Source organism: Arvicola amphibius, chromosome 18 (genome assembly GCF_903992535.2).
Source record: "Arvicola amphibius chromosome 18, mArvAmp1.2, whole genome shotgun sequence".
In the NCBI taxonomy this organism is placed as follows: Eukaryota; Metazoa; Chordata; class Mammalia; order Rodentia; family Cricetidae; genus Arvicola; species Arvicola amphibius.
In genome coordinates this window covers 259,927-286,672 of record NC_052064.1, presented here as the reverse complement: position 1 = coordinate 286,672, position 26,746 = coordinate 259,927, and the positions used below count along the sequence as shown (strand labels likewise).

The 26,746-nt window shown below is 39.5% G+C and overlaps 1 protein-coding gene across 1 annotated transcript in view; it reads left to right on the top strand.

Annotated features, from left to right (window-relative positions):
- The first annotated feature begins 9,550 nt into the window (after positions 1-9,550).
- Positions 9,551-26,746, top strand: part of LOC119803889 (zinc finger protein 431-like) — a 48,686-nt gene continuing 31,490 nt past the window's right edge. The window contains exon 1 of the mRNA XM_038315352.1: positions 9,551-9,659. Coding sequence (XP_038171280.1) covers positions 9,657-9,659 — 3 coding nt within the window. The 5' untranslated portion in view covers positions 9,551-9,656. The remainder of the gene's footprint in view (positions 9,660-26,746) is intronic.

Genomic DNA, 26,746 nt, shown 5'->3' with positions numbered 1-26,746 from the left:
GAATCTACAACATGTATTGTTTACTACATCTACCTTTAACATACTTTGTGCACTTCTAAACACCTAGAAGGACTAGATGTTTCAGATGAGGACATACATTTGTCCCCTATATACACAGTAGTGTGGAAACCACACACATGTAACAATGGTTAGATCTCATAGTGTCTTCTGCTGAGAGCATTCGGGTCTCCGACCTTTTCCTTCAGACCCTCCCCTGTATCACAAGACACAGGCACCCGTCACTTGGACGATACTTTCACAACTCTTCAGAAGACAACCTTGCTGTGAATTTTAACAGAGTACACAGAAGGTGTTAGTTTACTAACTCTACTTTTGTCATATGCTGGCAATTTAATACCTAGAAACTAGGTATCATACAATGAGGACCCCTTTGTTCAGTATGTACAGTATGTACAATGTAGCAAAGTTAAATGTATATAACATACAGGGTGATGGGAAGCTAAAAACGTCTAGCACACTAATGGGATCTTTTTGCGGTTCCTTCCCTCCCACCTCCTCAGTCCACTGGACAAGTCCAGCCTGTGCACTGTTCTCGGAGGTGGGTTAGCAATTCTACTTCTAAACATAGTATCTCCAGTTTTTCAAAACTATTTACATAAAGTATTATTCTACTACTTCTACTTTTAAATGTATCAAACACTGAAAATACCTAGACAGACCAGTTATCTCATGTAAGAACTTATCCGCTATCCACACTACACTGGCAAATAAAACTGTATGCAAAGCAATGGTTATTATCTGAGGTATCTTCTAAATATAACCATCTGGGCTTTGACCCACTTTCTTCTCCCTTCTCTGCCTTCAAGCCAGTAGACAAATATAGGCACAGGCAATGCTTAGAAATAGCTGAACAAACTCATATCCCCAAATCATTTACAGAGCAATCTTTCCTACAAATTAACAGTGTACACAATGTGCTAATTTTACTACTTTGTCATACTTGGCAACCTCTTTACCATCTAGAGATGAGAAGCTGAAAATTTTAGGCATGTGTCCATTATATACAGACTACACACAGCAAAGCAAGATGCAAATATATAGCAATGATATCTGAAAAGGTCCCGTATAAACACACTAGTACATGACCGCGCTGCTTCCCAGTACTTCCTCCAGACCACTGAGCAAGTACAGACAGTACTGCTCACAGAGGGCTCCATAATTCTATTCCCTAAAGACAGCATTTCATGAATTTTAGCAAAAAGATATTTACAAAGCACTATTTTACTACCTCTACATTTAACATACATTGGGCACTTCTAAACATCTAGATAGACCAGATGTTTCAAGTAAGGACTGCTGTCCACTGTGTACACAGCAGTCCAGTAAACGGCACACAGTAACAAGAGTAGTAATTAAAACAATTTAACACAAAAAGAAAAAATTTAACATAAAAAATACAAAATGTATTCTACTACCTCTACTTTGTCATACACTGGCGACCTCTTTGACACCTAGAGAGACTAGATGTCGTAAATTAGGACTCCTTTGTCCTTTATATATGCTATGTACACGAAAAAGCTGAACACAATGGAGTACAATGGCTCAGAGACCTGCTTTTCCTTCCCCTGGGAACCAGGGCACAAACACAATGTGGTCAACTCTGGAGGGGTTTAGCTCTTCCTCCCCAAACACTATTTCAAATGAATCCTAACAAAAACGTATTTACATAATGTGTTGTTTTTCTACCACTACTTATAAAATATGTCAGGCACTTTAGAGCATCTAGAAAGATAGTTCCAAAAACACTCGGCATTGACACACACACACACACACACACACACAAACGGGGGCGGGGGGTTGAGAAATGAACAAAATGTGTACACAATACAACAGAAAAAAAAAAGACGTCTTCTTCACACGACCAATCTGGCTCCCAGACCTCTTCTTCCTCCGGCTGAGTCCTCTAACCTATTGAATAAACAAGGACGAATGTCGCTCCAGGGGTCTTTCTAGAGGTGGCCTAAACAATTCCACTTCAAAGTCAATTCTAGAAAACACGTCTTCGATGTTTCTATCGAGACAGGGTTTCCCTGTAGTTTCTAGAGCCTGTCCTGGAACTAGCTCTTGTAGACCAGGCTGGCCTTGAACTCAGAGATCCGCCCGCCTCTGCCTCCCGAGTGCTGGGATTAAAGGCGTGCGCCACCACCGCCCGGCAGTCCTCGATGTTTTTAAAGACGACTGGGTACGCACGTGTGATTTCCTACCTCTACCCTACGACGGCAATCTCTACAGCTACATGTCCACATTTAGCCAAGGTCTCTCTAAAAGGGTCGGGGGGGGGGGGGGGGGAGGTTGAGAGCAGCTTTTTCATATTATATACAAGGCCTTCTACGGCGGCGGGGAAATCTTCGCCAGCGTTTCCGACTGGCCGCTTGCGATGTCACGTCTCGGCTTCTCTCGGGTGGAAGGGGGACCCCGCGGCCCTACGATCGATCGTTCCTCCCGCTATACTGGATTCGGTTCACCTCCCTCCAGGGCCGTCGAGGTCTCTAGTCCGAGGGCTCAACAGGGCGGTCCCCTCCCAGTGATGGCCGAGTGTGCCTGCGCAGACCCACCGCCTCAGGCTGCAGAGGCCCTCAAGGGCCAATCTCAGCCTTCGGGTGGCCGCTATTCTTTCCGCCGTGCCACGCTCGCTGACATCTGGAGATGTCCTCCTCGAAGGCCTGGCTTCTCCATGGGCCCGGCCCTGGAGGGGGGGGGGGGGGGGGGGGGCGGTGGATGGAGGAGGCCGTGCGCAGAGACCGCCGCCATCGAGGCCCTTGGATGGCAGGGCAAGGGTCGCTGCAGGATCGCTGCTCGGCCGGATCGGCGGCTGCTGGGAGGGCTCGGGCTCCTGGGGTCCGCAGGACTGAGACCAAGGCGCAGGCCGGAGGCCGTGGGGGCCTGGAGGAAGGAGGCCGCACACCCTAGCTTGCCACGCTCTCTGCCGGAACTCCACAGATGTTACTTGTACATGGGATTTGCTTTGCAAAATATTCAAAACCTGTCACGAAGCTGATATCTTTTTTACATCAAACCTACTCAATAGCTGAGAATGTGTGTGTTACAAATATAAACCAGCATAAATAACCATACAAAGACACAATCCAAGCTAGCAATGAATTGTATGTACGTATACTTGTATGTGTTACTGTACCTCTGTGTGTGTATGTTTGGGTATGATTATATGTATATACTTGTGGAAATATAAGTATGTGATTGTATATGTGTGTGTATATATTTGGAAGACAGAAGTGAATCTCTGGTTTCAGGCCTTTGATTTCACCAAACTTATTTTCTATTTCGTTTTAGATAGGGTCTCTGATTGCTTTGTAACTTTCCAAGTAGACTAGGCTAGCTGACCAACGAGCCCCAGGTACTCATTTGTCTCCATGTACCTTTCCCATTACTGGTGTTAAAAGTCCTTGTGACCACACCTTTTCTCGTTTTCTCTTCAGCATGGATTCTTGGGCTCAAACTGAGTTCCTTCTTACAAGAGAAGCTCACCTGTCTTCTCAGGCCCTCTCAAATACAGATATTCTGTCAGCACTGTTTAGTTTTGGTTTAGTTTGTCAGACAATACCATGTAGCCTTGAGATTGGACCCCAAGTGCGTTATCTACCTACCTATATATGTACCTATCAATCTGTCCTTCTAATTTTTTGAGACAGTATCTCAAAGTGGAGAACTCAAATTCTCCTACTTTAGCTAATCAATAAATCACAGGAATCTTCTTGTCTGCCTCTTCCCCTTACCTGGAATTACAGGCATAGGCACCCAGAACCAGACATTTCATGTGGGTGCTGGGAACCCAAAATCAGGTATCTACTTCTTGCACTAAGGACTTTAATATCACCCCCATGCCCCACTGCCATCTCCTAAAAAGCAGGTTATGAAAACACTGTGAACAGATGGATAGACGTTAGATAAACAGATGACACAGAATGGCTATCAATTTGTGAAGTCTAGCTTTACTGTTTAGGAGTGTATTGCCATTGTTAGAGTTTGAAAATGAAATGATCCCATAGTTCATATGCTTATTTGCTGGTTTCCCAGATGGTGGCACCATTTGGGGTTAGTGTGATCTTTAGAGTATTGCTAGAGAAAGTAGGTCACTGGAGATGTACCATGCAAGTTATATATTTCCCTGGCCTTTCCTGTATTCCTTCTCTCTGCTTTCTCGTCCCCATGTCATAAAGAAACTTCTCAGTAACTTTCCAGTCATTGTGAACTTCTGCCTAATAGCCCAGGACTAAACAACTGTGAACAGTTGTTCCCAGAAGAACACCACGCCTATACTGGGCCTTCTGCAAGAACAATCAATTATTAGAACTTTTGTGATTGTGGAGAGGTTTGGATGATGTAGGTTTAGAGCATAATTATCGTTTATCTTAGATTATCTTTAGCCCCTTTAATAGTTATTTGTCTTAGTGTTCTATTTTCTGTACTAAGGGATTTTAAAGGACTTCTCAACATAGTTATTGATTTGCAATATGCAGAAAGAGTAATTTTGCATATTGAAAACACAGAATTTATACCAGATGATGCAGAATTGACTTCATTGTTTCTTCAGGTCTCATATACATAATACACATTAGATCCCATATGAGTCTGTCAGGTCCTCTAGCATAAGGAAATGTAGAAACTGAATAATTATTGTTTGGAAATGTGATAATGACATCAGAATTTCATAAAAATATCACGTCAATAACACAGGATTGAAAAAGTTCTCCATTACATTGCAACAAGCTAAATAAACAAACTCCACTGTGTTTGAGAACTAACAGATGTCATGACTCAAATGGTCTTAATAGACATCTACAGAACATCCCACCCAAACACAAATGAATATACCTTCTTCACAGAACTTCATAGAATCTTTCCTAAGATTGACCACATTTTTGGTAACAAAGAAATCCTCAACAGATAAAAAGAAATTGGAGTAATCCCATGTTTTCCATGCTTTCCTATTAGAATTTAGTAACAACATTAATTGAAGACAGCCTATAAACTCATGGAAATAGAACAATGCTCAGTTGAGCCACACCTGTGTTAAGGAAGAAATAAATAAATAAACGAAATATTCCTAGAATTCAAGGAAAATGAAGGTACAATATACCCAAACCTATGGGACATTTGAAAACAGTGCTAACAGAAAAGTTCATAGCACTAAGTACCTACATAAAGTAAGTGAAAAAACTCTCACACTACCACCTTAACAGCACACCGGAAATCTCTAGAACAAGATGAAGCAGACTCACTCAGGAGGAGTAGAAGACGTGGAATAATAATGACTAAAATCAACACAATACAAACCAAGAAAACAATAATAAAATCAATGAAACAAAGAGTTGGTTCTTTGAGAAAATCAACTAGATAGTCAAATTTTTATCCACACTAATCAAAAGGCAGAGAGATAACATCACAATCAACAAAATCAGAAATGAAAAAGGGGATATAACAACAGACACCAAGGAAATACAGAGAATTATTAGGTCATGCTACAAATACATGTACTCCAAAAACTGGAAGATGTAAAACAGATGGACAGTTTTCTGGGTAAGTACCACACACCAAAATCAAACCACTTTGTTTTAAAATTAGCCACTAGAGTCATATAGCAAACTGTCCATTTCAATCACAGGTAAAGGGTTTAAATGTAAAGCATGGCTTCTGCCTTTAGAACAGAATTGGAGGAATAATTTCTTCTGTATACTGCAGGGGGAAATAGGATACGTATTCAGTTGCTGGAGTTACCATTATAAAATAGGGCCTGATTGTGGCATAGTTAGTGATTTGTAATCTGGTTTCTTTGGCTTTCATTAGGAACTTACAAATGAAGAGGGATCTGTGCAATAACTGAGAACACTGACCAACTTTAATCAGGTATAGACAGCACAGAAATGTATGGGCAAGAAAGATGATGAAAACTTTCCTCCTGTGAACGTAGATGATATTAGCAATTAATACTGAGATAATAAATGTTAGAGGATCATTAAGTGTCTTGACTAGTCACTAGGCAATCAAGAATATGTATTGGACGGTTGTTGCTTGTGCCTTTAATCCCCACACTCAGTAAGCAGAGGCAGACAGATCTCTGTGAGTTTGAGGCCAGCCTGCTTTACAAGAACTAGTTCCTGGACATGCTCCAAAAAAAGAGCAACCCTGTTTCAAAAGACCAAAAGAAAAAAAAAAAGGAATATGGAGAAAACTGAACTTTCATAAAACCAGATTACAGCAGATATTCTACTTCAAACAAAAAAGAATATCTACATAAAATGGTTTGGTCTTGCTTAATAGGAATAAAATTTTATAGGTTTAAGATGTTCAACCTGAGAGAAAAGTATATAAGTAGTCTTTGGTGTGCTCTATTACAAATTCCTAGCTTTTAGAGCACATGGCCATAAAGCTTGTTACAATTTCTTAACATATTTTTTGGGAATTATAATTACATCATTTCAACCACCCATCTTCTGCCCCCTAGTCCAAATGAGTCAGATATTCCAGGGTGAACCTTGACTTCATAGTAAGGAGGCAAAAGAGAGAGGGGAATTCGTGTTCTAATGATGTCCAGATTTCATTGTGGAGTAGTGATACAGAGGTACTTTAGTAAAAGTTGGAGTTCACTGTGCAAGGATTTCAAGCCATCATAGTCACAGTTCAGAAAGTAGGTGTGGGAAGGAAGCTTAAAATTTTGTAGCTTGTTTCTAGTTGTGGTTGCTAATGTGAAATTAGTTAAACAATTATTTCTGATAGATAAGTGACCTGAGTTGCCATTTCTTGAGCTCCACAGACTAGGTTCTTTTGCCAGGGGATTAACCTAGCCACATTGAAATGTTAGGTCTGGGGGGCTGGAGAGATGGCTCAGAGGTTAAGAGCACTGCCTGCTCTTCCAAAGGTCCTGAGTTCAATTCCCAGCAACCACATGGTGGCTCACAACCATCTGTAAAGGGGTCTGGTGCCTCTTCTGGCCTGCAGGCATACACACAGACTGAATATTGTTTACATAATAAAATAAATAAATATTAAAAAAAAGAAATGTTAGGTCTGTACCTAGGATAGAGATTAATGAAGGTTCCTTTTCTCCTTCCAAGCCTTCAGTACCACTTTAAACTTTCCTGCTTCCTAAGGTCCCCAGAATCACTTAGAAACAAAGATCATAGCTCCTAAAATATTTTTGATGTTTTTGGTCTCCTATCAATGATGAAATTGCTAAGAACTTCAGTAACATTTCTGGCTTTTTGTCTAGAAAGCTGTTGACAATCAACTTAGTGTCATCTACTTGATTATCAACTAAGACCTTATGGTACAATGTGAACATGCCAGAGGCATTTCTTTCCATCATTTGTCTAATTCACATGCCTTCCTACATGACTTTGAGGTAACTTTGTCCCTAAATATATTTGTTTTTATATTGTGATCATGTTCAGAAGTGGATTTGTTAACTGAGCATGCTTAAGGGAAAACATTACATGAGCATGTTCAGACATCCTAAGTAAAAACCCCATTCTTCCTTTGTTGAAAACAACACTGTTTTGAAAATTACTCCCATGCATTTTGTGCCTCCTTCAAGCAATATTTTTTTCTCATTTCTTTTGTCTTGTCTGTTCAAATGGCTATTTTTGGTAGTCAAACTGACTACCTCTGGAATTAACTAATATACAAAGCATTAATTATACCTGAGAGAGATTTTACTTAAAGGGTTTGAAATGGGAAAATCCTCCATTAATCTGGATAGTTTGAGATGATAGGACCCACCTTTAGCTGCTTGGTGGCCATCACACTTTTAACACCATAACTCAAGAGCCAGAGGTGTGGAATCCTCATCCCTTATTCTCAAAGGGGTGAGAAGAAATTTCCTAACAGAATGCTTTCCCAGGAGGATAGTGGCCTTCCCCTCTCCCACCCAGTAGGTTCAGAGCTCAAGGTCACTTAGCTCAGCCCAGCCAGCCACCTGGTACAAGCTGATAAAGATGGCCTAACTCAGGAACAGTGGCCTTGCTCTAAGAACAAGGAGAAAGCTGACAACAGAATTTGGAGGGAGCAAAAGTCCAACAGAATTTGGAGGGAGCAAAATTCCTTGTACCCATGCCAAAGCAGCTTCAAAGATTCTCTTTGTAGTTATGTCTTTAAAAGCTTACCCCGCAGAGGAGATACAACTCCTCTCTACCTTGCTGTAAGGGGATGGAGATGATTTCCAAACACGTTTGTATTGTGCTGATTAAACCTTGCTTATTTCAGTCTGGACCTCTCTCGTGGTCTATCTTTGGGGGTAGTAATCTGGGCACCACAAGAGGCACTGGAATTTTCTGAGTTTGAGACCAGTCTGTCCTACAGAATGAGTACCACAACTACACAGAAAAATCCTGTCTTGAAATCACTAAAACAAGAAAATCTGAATCAAACAAGACTGTGATCTAACTTTAACCTTCTCACCTTCTGTAGCAGCAAATACATATAAAGTATATTGAAGAAGAAAAGTCTCTTTTTTGTCACCTTGCTCTGGCTACCAAGCTCATTCCTTTCCTAGTACTGGAGACTACTTCTTTGAAATTTTGGCGAATACTTAAAACCAGTTGAGCCATAAACTGGCTGAACAACTACTGGATTCTTCACTTGATCTTTGGGAAAAGGCTGATAAGCAATCTACAGGATTCTTCAATTGTCATTTATAAGTAGCTATTTTTAGACAACCTGAAACACAGCTTGTGAGACATTTTAATAAGCCCACTTTTTATCGTAACTGTTGAGCTTCATTCTACCTGTCCTGTTCATGTTGAGAATCTTGAATACTGCAGTTGTACATTTTATCCACCGGACCATGGAGGAAGATGTGCTGGCAAACAATAATGCTCGTGAAGACATTCCTTCTAGCTCCATTATTCTCTACGTATTCACATTTCCATGAACACTACTCATTTTATTATATTCATTTTCCTGGAGTTTGCTTTGAATTTCAGTAATAAAACCCGTAAAGCAATGTAGCCATCATTCAGCCTTTTGATGGGGGAAGACCAATCATCTTGTTTGAGATCTGGCTCCTGCGTTTCTCTTCTCTGTTGTGTGAAATATCTGTGAAAACCATGTAAAAAGTATCTTCAGTTCATCCGACCTCAGCATGAAGCCACAGAACAAACATCTCCTTTTGTGACCTTAAAATTCTCTTTAGCTGTTAATATTCCATGCGTCCTTTCCCCTGTGGGACAGGGAATCCCAGCACCTAGCATAGCACAGTGCACTGTACAAGCCAGGTGGCCACGTTGTGTCCAGGAGGAAAAAGGGAAAGTTCGTATGGAGTGCAAGATTTTGAAGGTGTCTGCTTTTATAGCGAGGGGCAAGTGCTATTGAAATGCATATCTCGGCCAATCAAGAAAAGATCTTTGACTCAGGTGGATGGAATGACCAGAAACCTCTGTGCTGTCTCTTTAAGGACACTTCAGCCCTGTGGGAGGTGTTCTTGTCACTCAGACCTCACTAGCCAATCAGGCTCTCCAGGTGACCTGCCAGTCAGAAGCGGTGCAGGGCTTTTCCGGGCTTCCGCATTCAGTCTCGATTTTTGCAGAGAAGCTGGCACTGGTGGTTTCCTGTGCTGCGGTGAAGTTGCTGCTGCCGGGAGATAATAAACTGAGAGCCTTGGCGAGCTGTGAAACTGTAACATGGTGAGCATTGGAATGCTGTCTACAGATGGGGAGGAGCAGAGGGGGAGGTGCGGGAGACAGTATGGTGCGTTCTTCCGGGATCCGTGTTGGAACCTGCCGCCAGATTCCCTGTATTGTGAAGTCCCAGGCGGTCCTGTTAATTCCTAGACCTAGGGACAAGACTCTGAATAACTTTGCACTTTGGGCTTAATCGGCTTAGAGAATTGGGAGCAGGGTGCTGTGTGTACAGACATCTTTCTTGTCAGCTTCAATATGCCAAAGTCGGAGAAGCCTGCTTTCTCCAGTATCTTCTCGATATTGAGCACTTTGCATTTAACCTTACATACAATCTCCATTTACATTTAACTGTGTGGACGGTATCAAGGCAGCTCACCTGTTGGGTAGCATTGCACTTCCAAGCTGCAATGTAGAAGAGCAGAATTGCTGATATAAAGGATTTGCCAATGCCTTGGAAATAGTTCAGTCTCACAAAATAGAATTTAGCTGAGGGAGGACTGCCTCTAAAACACCCAAAAGATAAATGTACTTTAATCAGGGCTGTTAGAGATTAGGATGCTAGGGTACACATTGTTCAACTGGATTGTCCAGAGATTTGGCTCCAAACCATTACAAAGAAGCCACTGTTGATTCAAAAACAGATACCAGCAATCCCCATATCAAAGAACAACCTCTATCAAGCCTTTCAAGGAGGCATTACAGGTTGGCACCCTAAGTGTGTGAAGTGGTTTCTCAATGGAAAGGCATATTACTTCTAGAACACCTGCATTTTTATCCTGTTAGAAAAATAGTTTCTGAGACAAGTTCTCTTATGTTTCTTCAGGTGGCCTTGGTCTGTTGCTGTCCAGGGCAATGATCTTGTTGTCCTGTACATTAGACTTTCAAAATTCCTTTTAAAAATGATTACACCACCTCACAGTTTTAAAATTATGCATGTGAGTCATGCAGTTGACTATGCATTGCAGTTGCAGGGAAGGATTTGCATATTGAGCATTCCTTCTGTCCTCAGTCCACAATAGGAGGAAGAGTTTATTGAACCTGGTGGAGACACAGTGCAGAAAAGGAGAGGTTGTACTGAGGGTGAGAGCTTTCCCCCTGCATAAGTAGTTGAGATTAGCTCTATGAATGTCCTGGTTGACCATTGTTTGCAGTCCACAGAACAGTGCAATCAGGAATCTGGGAAAGGGACTGACCTTATCTTGAGACCTATTTGCTATATTTACAGTATTTCATCTAAAATAGAAGATCTGGGCAAAATGTTGTGGCCCTGCTTAACAGGACTTTTCTCTATTAAGACATTGATCTTTCGAGAAAATACATGAAAAAATTTTAATGTGCTCTAATACAAATCTCTAGTCTCTTCAGTACATGACTATAAAGTCTGTCTCAAGTTTTCAAAATAGTTTTTGAGATGACAACTACATCATATTTACATTCTCCTTGCTGCCTCCAAGCCCTAAGATCCCTTTATTGTTTTATAATTCCTGGTCTGCTCTTCTTTAACAACAGTTACAAAGTAAGCACAGTTACAGAGTAACAGTAGTTACTTTATGAATGTGACCTGTTTGCAGGATTTCCCATCTCTGAGCCAATGGGATGGCTGTACTGGAAAGTGAGTGTGCAATGGAATGTGCACACAAAGGACCCTGTGTTTTAGGTGAGGAAGAGAATGTGCTCTAGGAGGGTGGGAAAATGTGTACTAAATACAAATTGTCTAAACTGGGGCCCTGTCTGCTGGGCTGGGAGGGCAGAACTGGAAGGATTGTGCTGTCTGAGTCATTTGATCTCTGATCCTCCTGTAGTGGAGCTGCTAATATTGAGAGGCCCAGCTGGGTGGCCTAGCCAGGGAGGGATTCTGGGAAGGGTTAGCAATCAAGAGTACTAGTGGCAGACAGTTTGTGAGTTCTTTTCATGTTTCTCTTCTGTCTCTGCTGTAGAGAGTGGTAAGGAAGACCATAAGCGATCCTGTAATAAGTGGGGGGTGTTCAGAGCAGGTCTGTTGAAATGTCATTTCTGCTGGGACTTGGAAGGACCATGAGCTAGACTGTAGTTATGTTGGTCCATGTGGTTCAGCTTGGCAGTGGCCCTTGTTCTCTGAGCCTCTTTGTGTATGGAAATACTCGGGAAGGGGAGACTCTGCAGTCCTGGAAATGGAGGATATGATGCTGGTTGTATCTCTGTCCAGAGAATACACATGGGCACTGTTTGTGCAGTGGGAAGAGAGATTAGAAAACTGAAGGTTTAGTTTCTACAAGTTCTGAATATTGCATTCCAGTACAAAGATTACAAATTGTTTAGGACCCGGTAGAGCAATAGTTGAGTAGAATGCTTTTAACATGGTGTTACCACTAGCTGCAATGGTGTGATCCAGTGAAGCTTAGTTCCAGGGGACAAAAGGAGTTCCTCATGTGCAGAGATTTCTCAGGTGTGCAATGTGTTAGACAGATAGAGAGGGCACAATCCACATATTCTGCTCTTTTGATATTAAAAAATAATTAATTAGATTAACACTTCATCAAGCATCTCAAAATATATGCTAAGTTAACAGAAAGGAGTAATTAAGGCCCGCAAAGATATGTGACAGAAAAGATTATTAACTTTTACATTTTTAAATGCTAGTAAAAGGAAACAACATGTGTGTGTAGACATTAGATAATAAGAAATAAAAAACTGTGCTTATTTAAACCAACCTGTATGCTTTAAAGATACATTGCATTCAGAATAAAAACGAAGATATGTATTAAATTGAGGAATAAAGTTATAGAGACCACATAAATCCTTAAAGTTTAGTTTTAAACAAAAAGATCTCTTGAGTAAAAGAGACAATAGTTCATCAGAGAGCATTACCATTCAATCTTAACTAATTCGTAAGATCAACAGATGTTTTCCTTGTGATTAAATATAATTTCCAACAATAAATCTTCATAAAGTTAGGGTTAAGGCAGAGTTTTGTTTTGTCTTTACAAAAGTATGAAAACATTGGAATCTAAAACCCACTAGACAACTGAGGTATCTAAAAAAGAACACCTCATCCAAATAAAATATCCCTGTCCAAAAGAATAAATTGGCCTAACAGTCACTTATTATAATCATGTTAGGTGTGTTTGGTTTTTTTGGTTTTTCGAGACAGGGTTTCCCTGTAGTTTCTAGAGCCTGTCCTGGAACTAGCTCTTGTAGACCAGGCTGGCCTCGAACTCAGAGATCCGCTGGCCTCAAACTCAGAGATCTGCCTGCCTCTGCGTCCGGAGTGCTGGGATTAAAGGCATGCGCCACCACTGCCCGGCTCTGTTAGGTGTGTTTTTAAGGTGAAACAAAAAGACATTGTTTCCTTTTTTTAAAAGACAGATTCCTCTGTGTTCCTCTGGCTTTTCTGGAACTCACTTTGCAGAACAGGCTGGCCTCTAAGTCAGTGAGATATTCCTGCCTCTGCTATGAAAGTGCTGGGATTAATGGCATGCACCACTACAGTCTGGCAAAAATTTTAAATAGACAGGTGGTGTTGTTTCTTCATTTTAAATGTTTGTTTGCCTTATGCTTTTTTATATTTTAGATGTTGTTGTTTACTCCGGTAATATTATATCCCTCTGAGTTCTCTGATGGAGCTAAAAACTCGATAATTGTTATTATGCATGTTAACAAATTGAAAAAAATGAGCTAAAAATGTATAAAGTATATAAGGCTAAGAGACATAGAAAGATTATTTAATGTTGGTAATACCAGTTAGGATAAAAAGTAATTTAGGTGCAACACTTGCGCTTACTAAGATAGGATAGATGATCAAACATTTTTCTAAATTTACCAAATGCAATGGATTGGACATTGTTAGTATAATTCTTCCCTGCATATATTATATATAGTTATTGTATTTAGTGTATATAGCTTTACTGTGTTAAAACCTTCACTTTTTAATAACACAAATAGGGAAATGTGTGATATTTTGATTATATTCTGATAATAAATCTTGCTTAGTGTTACAGTAGAGCTAATCACTACCTGTTCCAAATTTACCATAGAGGTTTGGAGGACTCTGGACAGATAGGAGTCAGGATTCCTAAGGCAGGCCTAAGAGAATATTAGCACTTTACTAACATGGAGAAACTGAAGAGGTGGTAGTCACTATTTGCTGGTGAACTGCTTCTCTGATCTTTCAGTTTCTTACCCTGCTCTCTGACTCCTGATTTCTTATTGTTAAATGTCAATTAGATTAATGCTTCAGCAGGGATAGAACTTTCTAAGCCCTTTGAAAATAAAGCCCATATACCTGAGATAGAGCCACAAGATTTGTCATTTGCCCTGCTGAATTTTCATCTTTCCTTGGCCCAATCTTCCCTCAGTTTTCCTCATTCCTCTCTTTCATTTATCTTTTATTTATTCTTTCGTCTTGACTGCAGTGTTTCCTCCCTCCATTGCTCTCTGTCCCAACCTTACCCCAAATCTCTCTTCTTTGTTTAACTTTAGAAAAGAGCAGGTCTCCCATACATATCAACCAAACATGGTGTCTAAATTAGGGTCTCTGTTGTGATGAAATATGATGACCAAAACCCAGGATGAGGAGAAAAGGGTTACTTTGGCTTATACTGCCATATTGTTGTTCACTATTAAAGGATGCTAGGAAAGGAACTTAAAGAGGGCAGGATTCTTTTTTTAAACATAACTTGGATACTTTAGAGGGCAGGATTCTTAATAGATTTTTGTATGTTGAACCATCTTTGCATCTCTGAGATGAAGCTGACTTCATCATGATAGATGATTTTTTTTGGTGTGTTCTTGGATTAGATTTGCTAGTATTTTATTGAGTATTTTTGCATCTATGTTTATCAGTAAGATGGGTCTGGAATTCTCCTTGGTTGAATCTTAGTGTGGTTTGGTATAAGGGTAACTGTAGCTTCATAAAAGGGGTTTGGCAATCTTAACTTCTGTTTCTATTATGTGGAACCCTTTGCGTATAGTTATTTGTTCTTAGTTCTGACAGAACTGAAACTGTCTTGCCCTGGGCTTTTTTTTTTTTTTTTTTTTTTTTTTTGGTTGGAAGGTTTTTGGTGACTTCTTCTCTTTCCTTGCAGGTTATAAGCTGATTTGAATTGTTTATCTGGTCTTGATTTAATTTTGGTATTTTATTGACTTTAGCCCTCAATTTGATTATTTTCTATCCTCTACTCCTCCTGGGTGAGTCTGCTTCTTTTTGTTCTAGAGCTTTCAGGAGTGCTGTTAAGGCGCTGGTGTGAGTTTTCTCCACTTTCTTTGTGTAGGCGCTTAGTTCTATGAACTTCCATCTTAGCACTGCTTTCCTAGTGTCCCATAGATTTGGGTATTTTGTGCCATCATTTTTGTTGAATTCTACAAAGTCTTTAATTTCTTTCTTATTTCTTCCTTGACCTATGGGTGGTTTAATAGAGCACTGTTCAATTTCCATGAGTTTTTAGGCTTTCTGTGATTATTGTTGTTTTAAATCCTAACTTTAAAGCGTGGTGATCTGATAAGACACAGGGGGTTATTCCATTTTTTGTGTGTGTGTTGAGGTTTGCTTTGTTACCATGTTTGTGGTCCATGTTAGAGAAGGTTCCATGAGGTGCTGAGAAGAAGGTATATTTTATGTTTGGGTTGAATGCTCTGTAGATGTCCATTGAGTCCATTTAAGTCAAGACATTTGTTAGTTGTCTTATTTTTCTGTTAAGTTTTTGTCTGGATGACCTGCCCGCTCGGGAGAGTGGGGTGTTGAAGTCTCCTAATCTTCTTGTATGGGATTTGATGTGCAATTTAAGCTTTAGTAATGTTTCTTTTACATGTGTGAGTGTTCTTTGGGGCATAGATTTTCCATATTGAGACTTCATCTTGATGGATTGTTCCTGTTATGGGAATGAAGTGTCCTTCTTCATCTATTCTGATTGGCTTTACTTTGAAGTCTATTTTGTTAGCTATTAGGATACCTATACTTGTGTGCTGCTTAGCTCCATTTGATTTGAAAATCCTTTTCCGACACTTTACTCTTCGGCAATGTTTGTTTTTGAGGTTTAGGTGTGTTTCTTTTATAAAGCAAAAGGATGGATCCAGCTTTTGTATCCATTTTCTTAGCCTGTGTCATTTTATAGGTTAATTGAGTCTATTGATATTAAGAGATGTAAATAACGAGGGACTGGTAGTTCCTGTTATTTTTAAGTAGCGTTGTTTGTGTTTTTCCCTTCTTTGGGGTTTGTGGATGTTAGGATATCTGTTGCCGGTGTTTACAGTTAGCTTCCTTGGGTTGGAGTTTTCCCTCTAGTACTTTCTGTATGACTGGATTGTGGATAGGTATTGTTTAAATCTGGTTTTGCCATGGAATATCTTGTTTTTTCCATTTATGGTGATTGAAAGCTTTGGTAGGTTTGGTGTCTGTGGTCTCTTAGTGTCTTCAGCACATCTGTCCAGGGCCTTCTTGGTTTCATGGTTTCCATGGAGATTCGGGATATTATTCTGATAGATCTACCTTTATATTATACTTGACCATTATCTTTTGCAGCTCTTAATATTCTTTCTTCATTCTCTGTTTTGCATTTTGATCATTATATGTTATATCATTATTATTTTTTGGTCCAGTTTATTTGACGTTCTCTAAGATTCTTGTACCTTCATAGGGATATTATTCTTTGGGTTGGGAAAGTTTATTTCTATGATTTTTTTCGTTGAATATAGTTTCTGTGCCTTTGAGTTGGTGTTGTTCTCTTTCTTCTGTCCCTATTATTCTTAGGTTTTAATTTTTTTCATGGTGTCCCAGATTTCCAGGATGTTTTGTGTAAGGAATATGTTGGATTTATTGTTTTCTTTGACCAATGATTTGATTTCTTCTATAGTATTTTCAGCATCTGAGAGTCTCTCTTCTATGTCTTGTATTCTGCTGGTTACACTTCCTGCTGTAGTTTCCGTTTGTTTACCCAGATTTTCCATATACAGAATTTTCTTCATTTATGTTTTCTTTATTACCTCTAGTTCAGTCTTCAAGTCTTGAGCTGTTTGTTTCATCTGTTTGAGTGTTTTTTCTTGGCTTCCTTGAGAGACTTATTGATGTCTTCCAATTTTTTGTTTGTCTTTTCCTTGATTTCTTTAAGGGAATTTTTATTTCCTTTATCATCCTCCTATAGTTACATTGGGGACGCCATCATCTTCACAAAGTTACATTGAAAATCATTTCCTTTTGCTTCTCTTGGGTTAGGATGATTAAGTCTTCTTGTAGTATGACCACTGGGTTCTGGTGTTACCATGCTGCTTTCTGTGTTGTTGGATGAATTCTTGCATTGGCGCCTACCCATCTCACCCTTTAGTTGGTGACAGCCGTGTTTTTGCCTCTTGGTCCAATCCTTAAAGTGTTGTTTGTGTCTTTGAGACCTGTTCTTGGCCAACTCTGTGTTTCAGGGAGCCATGCCACTGAGGTCTGTCTTTGCACCCTCTCTTGGCCTGCTCTTTTGGTCTGCACTCCTGGGTCACTCTCTTGGTCCAGTCTGTGCAGTCACAGCTTGTGCTTCAGGGTCCCTGTCTTGGTATACCCTGTGAAGTTGCATCTTGTGTTTTAATGTTCCTCTGAAGTTGCAAGGGGCTGGGAGGTAGCATGGGAGGTTTTGGGGGTGGAGTGAGACTTGTAGCTTTCAGGGTCTGATGGATGGTGTGGGGGTGTTTGAGCAGCACACCTGGAGGAAACTTGCCTGTTGGCTGGCTAGAGAACTGAAGCAGGTGGGGTTTGGGCCCAGAGTTTTGCCCCAGTATGGAGGTCCTAGAGAGGTTGTCCTGCTGGGTGGGTCATCACTCACCTCTTTGTCCTTTCTGTGTAATAGCAGGCTGTGCTGCAGAGTTCCACTTAGGTTGGGGGTGCATGGATAGGAGAGCTTGGGGCAGAGTGGGACTTGTAGCTTTCAAGGTTCAATGATGGGATGGGGGTGCTGGAGCAGCCTCCTTTCAGGAAGCTCACAGGCTAGCTGGCTAGGGAAGCTGAGGGGAGGTCCCGGGGTTTTGCTCTTGTGTGGAGGGCCTAGAGAGTGGGGCGTCCTGCTGCATGGGTAATCACTCACCTCTTCATCCCCTCTGTATAGCAGCAAGCTGTGTTTCAGAGTTCCATTGAGGTTGTGGCAGGGTGTTTGTAGGAGATTTGTGGCAGAATGGGACTTGTAGAATTCAGGGTCCAATGGATCATGAGTATATTTCTTAAACTTCAGTTTTTAAGTTTCTTTACTTATTGCTTGGTTTTTGTTTTTCAGTTTCTCAAGACAGGGGTTTTCTGTATCTTTGAAGTCCTTTTGTTTTTGTTTTTGTTTTTGTTTTTGTTTTTTTTTTGGTTTTTCAAGACAGGGTTTCTCTGTGTATATCTGGCTCTGCTGGCAAACAAACCATACAGCAGGTTGTTCTCAAACTCACAGAGATTTTCCTGTCTCTTCCTTTCAGGGGCAGGAGTTTAAAGCATGCCCCACTACTTCCTCGCCAAACTTGCATTTCTTTATATCCTTTTTTGTGTGAAAATATATAATATTTTATTGTGTGATTCCATACAATAGAAACCATCTTTACACTTGCATAGCCACACAGGAGAAATGTGTCCAATATCGTACTAGCTATTCTAAGTAATTCATTCTGAATTAAAGGAGGATGGTTTTAACTGACTGAGTTTTCATATGTAATTTTGCATGAATTAGAATTAGTATGTTCTCTTAAACTTCTGTATGAAACACAAAAATCTAGGGAGACTTGATGCACTGGTACTGGATTTGAAGAAAGTTTACAAACTTCCCATTCATTTCATGTCTTTGCTGTCACTGTCTCCTTCTATCACCATGGTGAATTCCTCGCAGCTTCCATATCGTTTCCTTCTGTCTTCTATGGAAAGTGACATATGGACATTCCCAATTGCCATTACTCCATTCTGTTCTTTTGAAATGTTTTTTTTTTTTGGCATAATAGATAAAAATACTAATAAGAGTTTAAAAACAAAAATTCTGGTCTCTTTGTAACATGAACTCTGGGCAATTACCAGGTCCCTTCAGGGACTATTATTTTTACGTCTCTTGCTACTTTTTCTCCTAGACTGAAATCAGGTACAAATCAATTCTTTGATCATATAATTTGGGTTCTTTTGAACTGTTCCTTACCTATTCCTTTTGATTCTAAATTAGAAGCAGTTTGCTGTGGGACAATGGTCATAAACTTTTTAAAGACTAGTCAATTGTATTTTTTTAACAAAATGCTCATTGGCCAGTGGCCATGCAGGAAGTATATGCTGGGTGACCAAGCAGGAATTATAGACAGGGCAAATCAGAGCAGGAGAATTCTGGGAAGAGGAAAGGTTCAGCCTGCAGTTATCACCCAGAGGCAGAGAACATAGGATGAGATTGCCTTGCTGATAAAAGGTACCAAGCCATGTAGCTGACGCAGACAAATATTATGTGTTATTGTAGGATGTAAGGGTTAATAGGAAGCATGAGCTAATAGGCGCACCAGTTTATAATCAGTGTAGACCTCTGTTTTTTGGGGACTGAATGGCTTCATATCCAGGTGAAACAGAAATTTCTGTTAACAAATGTTGTCAACGTGGATAACTAAATCCAATTTAAACTTGAGAGAGCTTGGAAATTAATTCGAGACACAAAAGAACAGAGTTAAGCATGGTTTCTTGGTATCAGCATTTTCTTAGGTGGGCCCTGTTTGCAAGAGGCAAGCGTTTCTCATTTAAGAAAAGCTTCCTGACTCAGTTTTAGCTGTAAAAACCTTGAAGCCCTTTGAAAAAGCACCACACCAAACACTTAAAAGGTGTCTGTGTATAGCCAGCATCATGTTTCTTGGTGGTGATAAGGCCCTTGAAACTCCATAGAATTGTGGCAATAAACACCTGCAAGTACCTCAGCCATGAGGCTAGAATCTCAGAAAGCTAAGGAATCGGGTGGATCCAGATGTCGAAGCCATATTGCTTAGCAAATTATAGGGGTAAAGAGAAGATTCAGTAATCTACACTTTTATCCTATCATTTCATTGGGTGCTTTTTGTTAGGTGGATGTTTCTGCCCCACCCAAAACTCCCAAATACACAGCAGCCACTTCATAAACAATTGATCCAGAAGCTTAATAAAACTTATGAATGCTTGCACCGTAGCTTAGGCTTGTTATTAACTCACTCTTAGACTGAATATTGACATTCATCAAAACAATCATGCTACCCTTTAAAGCTTATTTTATTCTTTTTTCTCTCATTCAATGATATGTCCTTTAAAATATATTACTTCAGCTGGAGTTTAGAGGTGTATGGCTGTAATCACTGTACAAAGGAGTGTGGGTAAAAAAAATAAAAAAAAAAAAAAAAAGGAGTGTGGGTGGGGCCAATCTCAGTGAGTTTGAGGGTTAGATTCCAGCTTGTTCCCCATAATAAATTCCTGGCATCCATGTTTATGTGGACATATCCTGTCTCAAAAAAGTCCCAGAAGAAAGCCTACTTCAAATTATGGAACTTTTCCTAATAAAATTTGGCTGGACTTAGACTGAATTCAACCATCCTTTTTTGTCTTTACTCACATAGAGAGAGCTGTATTAACAATGAAAATAAGAAGGAATATACAAATTCCATTCACAGTCTGCCCATTGGATCTTTTGACAACCATCCAGAGGTGACTTTATCTTTCAAGTGATGAGAGACAGAAGGAAGAGTGGGTCACCTTCAGCATTGTAATGACATATGTGGGACCCAGAGAGTTGTCTCATGAGTACTGGTCCTCTTGGGTACCCATGTTTGATTCCTAGCACACACATCAGATTGGTCAATCCTCCCTGTAATTGTAGGTTCTGAAGATATTGTGCATTCTTCTGGCCTTAGGGCAACAGATTGGCAAATGTTGAAGAAAAAGGTATGTAGGTGACTCTGTGTTTTAAATAGGTTTTCTTCATGTTTAAATATTCTTAATAATATTAAAAATACATAAATATTAATAAATACCCATAACAGTTTTAATAATGTTTTCTGTCAAAGGCAGATAGAATCATGTTGCTCAATAACAAGTAAAACTTTACTGCAAGTGGGTGAATTAGCTTCAGACATGGATGATCTCCTTATTTGTGTATTCAAATGAACATGTTCAGTCCTGAATCCATAACACACAGCCAACAGAAATGGACCCAGCAGATTCTATTCACATATTTGTCCAAACTTATTAGTACATACTTAACAATGAAGGAATTGGAAGAGAAATATTTGGAAATGGATAGAGAGAGGACACAAGAGGAATAAAGAGATATAATATAAGCCGGGCAGTGGTGGCGCACGCCCTTAATCCCAGCACTTGGGAGGCAGAGGCAGGTGGATCTCTGTGAGTTCGAGGCCAGCCTGGTCTACAAGAGCTAGTTCCAGGACAGGCTTCAAAGCCACAGAGAAACTCTGTCTCGAAAAATCAAAAAAAAAGAGATGTAGTATATTTTAATTAAAATGTGTAAAAATAGATTTTTAATAAAAATGGCTTGAGAGATAGCTTAGAAATTAAGAGCAATGGTTGTTTTTGAAGATGGCTGAGGTTATGTTGCTAGAACTCCTGTAACTCAGGTTCAAGGGATCTGATTCCCTCTTCTGGCCTCTGCAGGTCTTGACACAGACACATTTGGGCAAACATCCATACGTATAAAATGAAGCTTAAACAATGAAATCCTGTAGAGTAAATTTTACAGCCTTGAAACAGATAGTAGTCAGGGCTAGTTAAAATGAACTATTTTTGGTCCTTTTTAGAAGTATCTCTCATCTTCCTTTGAACCACCATTTTCAGTGTCAAAAGAAGCCTTCTTCTGAAGTTAGAAGAGCCCAGAATAGCTGTTCATTTAAGATAATCTTTTACAATGTGGACAGACCTTTCCATATTTTTGTATTTGTAGTCTATTTCCTATGAATGTTGATATATCTTTTAATTATATCTTTTAGATCTTGCCTGATCAGAACAATAGGTTTGCTCTGTAAATCTCCATCTGCCTACTTGGTTAGACATGCCTTCTCCCGTCTCCTTCCCTATTTTGTTTTGTTTATCAAGACTAGGTTTCTCTGTAGTTTTGAACTCTGACATGGAACTAGGTCTTGTAGAGGCTGGCCTTGAACTCACAGAAGTCTGCCTGCCTCTGACTCCCAGGAGTTCAGATTATGGGTGTGAGCTACTTCTCCTGTTCCTTTTTAGGTGGTTCACAGTATAACTTTGGTTCTGAACTCAAAAGAAACTTCAAGATGACAGCATATGTGTAATGCAAAATGTGTTCCATGCTGGCTCCTCTTTTTAGCATGAACCACTACTACATGCCTGCTGTTGTTACAGCAATTTGTTAATTAAATGTTTAAGTTTGTGGAATAATTTATGCCTGGGAAGGCATATTAATTCTAGAACATCAGTCTTGTAGAAAAATGTTCTGAGACAAAAATTCTTTTCTTGGATCATGTAGCCTTGATCCCACTCTATTGCTCCCCAGGGAATTGTCCTTGCTCTCCTGGTGATTAAACCAACTAAATTTTTAGATTAAAGATCTCAGTCACCACTGAATTGTGAAATTTCATACTTGAATCATGGAGTCAACTGTTCATTTCAGTAACAGGAAAAGGATTTTTGTGGAGCATGTATACACAAGCTGTGTGTACTATAGGGGAAACGCTATAGGCAAACAGCTGTGAAGTCACCATTATGAAATAAGATATGGTTGTAGATGGATAAGTGATTTTGTAATTCCCCAGCATGTATTGATCCATGTCATGTGATGAAGGCAGGCCAGATTTGGGTGTACAATGTGGGAAGGTTAATTCAGCCAATGAATATTGAAATTCCCACGAGGAGCTCTTTTTTTTTTTTTTTTTTTTTTTTTTTTTTTTTTTTGAGGAGCTCTTATATACAGATATGTTCAATCTTGCTTGTCATGGTTATACCCATTAGCTCTAGCTGTGTTTGTCAGGTGACAGGTCCAGCAGCTAACATTGCATTTAAAGACAGAGTAGAATAATGTCTTATTAATGCCATTTCCTCTGCCAGAGAATGGTTTTGTGTTTTTCAAAGTCAGTCTACCTATGTGGTTTTTTTCAGCTACATCTTTTTTAAAACAAACTATGAGTTTTAATTTTTAACTTAGAATTTCTTTAAATGCGTCATTGCTCTAATCTCTTATTTCTTCCTATTCCCCCTTTTCCAGGTCATTAAGGATTTCTTTCCATTTTTTTTACTGAGTCTGTTGTTTACTTATTTATGTTTAGAGCAATATCTTCTGTAACTTAGGCTGGCCACTCACTGTGCCATTGAGAATTCCATTGCACACCTAATCCTGCTTCTGCTTCCAAGTGCTGAAAAGTCCTGCAACTGCTTCATGGCTGGGCCTTAAGTGGTCAGTGAGAAAAAAAAAAATAGACCGGTAAATGAGGCCCTCCTACTTCTCTGGGTTATAATGCAAACTTAAAAATGAAGATGGATTGTGTACAAATTGAGTTCCATGACCAACTTAAAGCATGCATAGTCCCAGCACAGAAAGGAATGGACAAGAAGAAGCATGAAAACTTACTAAAGAAGTGTACTTCAGAAATAAGTAGTGAGGTGATCCATTCTAGATCATTGATTGAATGATGTAGGTGTGTCTTCTATCTATCTGTTGATTTCATTGGTTAATAAAGAAACTGCCTTGGCCCATTTGATAGGCCAGCCCTTAGGTGGGTGGAGTAGACAGAAAAGAATGCTGGGAAGTTAGTCAGATGTCATGCCTCTCCTCTCTGAGACAGTCGCCATGAAGCCAGCCACCAGGTCAGACATGCTGAATCCTTCCAGGTAAGACACCACTTTGTGGTGCTACACAGATTATTAGAAATGGGTTAATCAAAATGTGAGAGTTAGCCAGTAAGAGGCTGAAGCTAATGGGCCAAACAGTGTTTAAAAGAATACAATTTGTGTGTTGTTATTTTGGGGCATAAGCTAGCCAGGTGGCCGGGAGCCGGGCAGGGCGAAAAGCAGGCCTGCTCGACTCCTCACTACAATTGAAGTGTGATCCTATTTAGTAGTATTAATAAAATCCCAGAGTCAGATATTGGGGTAAAGCTGACAGAACAGAGAAGCAACACAACAGCCACATTCACTTCTTGCCTCTTCAAATCCCCATGGATATGGGGAATATAACTGAGATCATCTTTTGGGCAGTAAGTGATTTTAGCCTCTCAGCAATCTCCCCAGATCAAGGTTGAGGGCCTTAAAACCGATCAGAGCTTGACAAATGAGACAGATTTCAGATGGGCACATTGTTCCCCACCAATAATCCCAATACATTGAATATGGACACAGGAGGATTTTGCCTTTCAGGTCCAGTTAGTGTACACAGCAAAACCCTGTCTCAAAAGAAAACATGAAACAAACATTCATGCTGATTTTGTTGGTTCATACTTTAGATTTCAGTATATAGCAAGTTGATGTAGGAGTATCACCAATAGATTCAAACCAGGCTAAGATATCCTGTGAGACCCTGGTCAACAAAACTTCCCCTCCCCAAACGTTTCAGATAGCTGTTCTTTTTAACATTTCTTAAACCTAACAAAGGTCTACCCATTTGTTTGGGAATGCTGAAACCAATACCCAAAATGAAAATGGAGAACTGATTAGCACTTATTTTATATTCTAACTTCATAATTCTCAAGGGAAGAAATACTATCTAAGCACTCTTCACTCTTTTAATTAAGTGAGCCTGATAAAAAAATCTTAAGATGTTTTTATTAAATATACAATGATTTACTAGCTAGGGACTTGAGAAATTATGAGTAAAATCTATGTCAGAAAAAAATATTTCAGATAATTAATTCAACACATCCAATACAAAATGTCAGTAAGTTTTACCTTGCTGTGGCTTAACCTTTAAAGGTGGTATATCCCTTTTAAGCATCCATTTACTTAATTTTAAATTTTAATAGACTTGAATAAATGACAGCAAGATAAAATTAAAAGATAAATAGATTCCTACTAACAAGCACCTTCAACTTGATCAAAACAAATGATTAAATCTTGCCATAGATCTAATGGCTCATACTGTTTAATAAATTTTTCATCAGAAATAACACTCAATATTACACTTCATTTTTCCCATACTCTTTGACTATTACTGTATGAAAGGTTATTCTCTTCATATGTATATAATGTGATACTGAAGTATTAGCTAAAAGTGCTTCAGGTGTGTAATTATGGCATAAAGAAAAAAATTGGGAACTAGAAGTTTAAAAATTTAATTGACTGAAATATCACAGTATATTAGTCAAGGTTCTCTACAGTCAAAGAAATTAAGGGCTAAATCTCTCTCCACCTATCTGTCTGTCTATCTGTGCGTCTGTCTATGTGTGTGTGCATCTGGGGATTTACTGGAATAACCTAAAGGCTGCACTCCAGCAATTGCTGTCAGTGACTGGAAAGTGCAAGATCTCGTAGTTACTCAGTCCCACCAGACTGAGGGCCTCAGCTCTTTAGTGTGTGTGCTGGAAGCCCACAGAAGTAGACTTCAATGACAGTGAGTACAAGTGCTGACAAGGTGAGGGAAAGCAGAGAGAGAAATGACAGCCTATATTCCTTCCAGGACCCAGATTAAACGTGTGCCTTCCATCTTCAAGGTCTAGATTAAAGGCAGGAGTCATCCATCCTCAGTATCTGGGTCAAAGGCATGTTTTCTTGCCTTAAGGTCCTGATCACAATTTTGCTCTCCATTTTGGCATTATAGTTCATTCCAAATGTAGCAAAGTTAACAACCAAAAACAGCTTTCATAAGCAATCACTTGTCAACTTGGCATACAGTCATATTAACTTATTAATTTCCAAATGAAAATCAATAACCAGGTTGTAATTATGCCTAAGTATAAAATATGCATACCAAATACAATTGCAAATGCATTGTCTATTTAGAATAGTGGCAATGTCCGTTGGAGCACATTTTTTCTATTATTTCAAAATTATTTCTATTAACCACAGATATACTCATAATTGATATTGCAACATATGTTTAGAAATTAAAAGAACATAGAAATAACTGTACAAATGCATTATCAACAAAATACAGCAGAAGCACTCATGTCAGTTAAAAGTCTCCTTTCTGCAATGGTCACGTGGCTTAGATGGTATTCAGAACTGCCATCTCTGTTACACATTCTGCATTTCTTTCACCCTCTGCAAGCACTTTACATAATCTTGGGCCTTTTCCTAGAGAAGCGACCTATCCCTTCATTCCTGATGGATATGTGACCTTTGTCATACTTATTGTATTAGATTGGTATCATTTCCCATTAACTTTAATCACAAGGTACAATGTCAGACCGAGACACCCCAAAGGATTTGCTGCATTCCAGACATACTCCCTCTTACTTCCATCATGCAGAGGCAATTCAATTCCCCCAAAGTAATCTGGATATATCACCCTGCCAAAAGTTGTTATTCCTTTCTTAGTTAGTTGGTTTGAGAGTATTTGAAGCCAAAATGACCAGAGGAAAGTCTGCATTGAAAGTTCAATACAATATTTGCTGTGTCTTCTGGCAGGAATCCCTTTATTTTGGTAACAACATTGCTAGGCCAGCAGAACTTAGGGTGGCAGAAACTGGAAGCAGAAATTTTCCTAGATGGTTGCTGGTGGCAACAGTGAGTGGAAATATTCTCTTTTCAGCCCTTGATTCCTGGACCCATCGATCCTGCCTATAGGAAAAACCATACCATATAGTGCATGCAGATTCAGTGCTTATAGTACTTTCTGGAGAAATTTGCCCCAGGCCTCAGGATACTGAAACCTAATTGGTGCTGTACCAGTTTCTTAAAAAGAGCAAAGTTCATTCAATCTTTCTCTGAGGTCAATTTCTTCAGGATGTTGCAGTATGCCGGGCCATTTCTATTATCCATTCTTTCACCCTCTGCTAACACATCACATGGTCTTGGGTCTTTCCCTAAAAAGTGACCCATACCTTCATTTCTGATGGATATGTGACCCTTTTCATCCTTCTTGGATAAGATGTTGTAGTTTCCCATTAACTTTAATCACAAGGCACAGTACCAGAAACAGATGTCCTAAAGGATCTCCTGCACTCTAGACATAATCCTTCTTACCTCCATTGCGCAGAGGTAACTCAATTTCCCC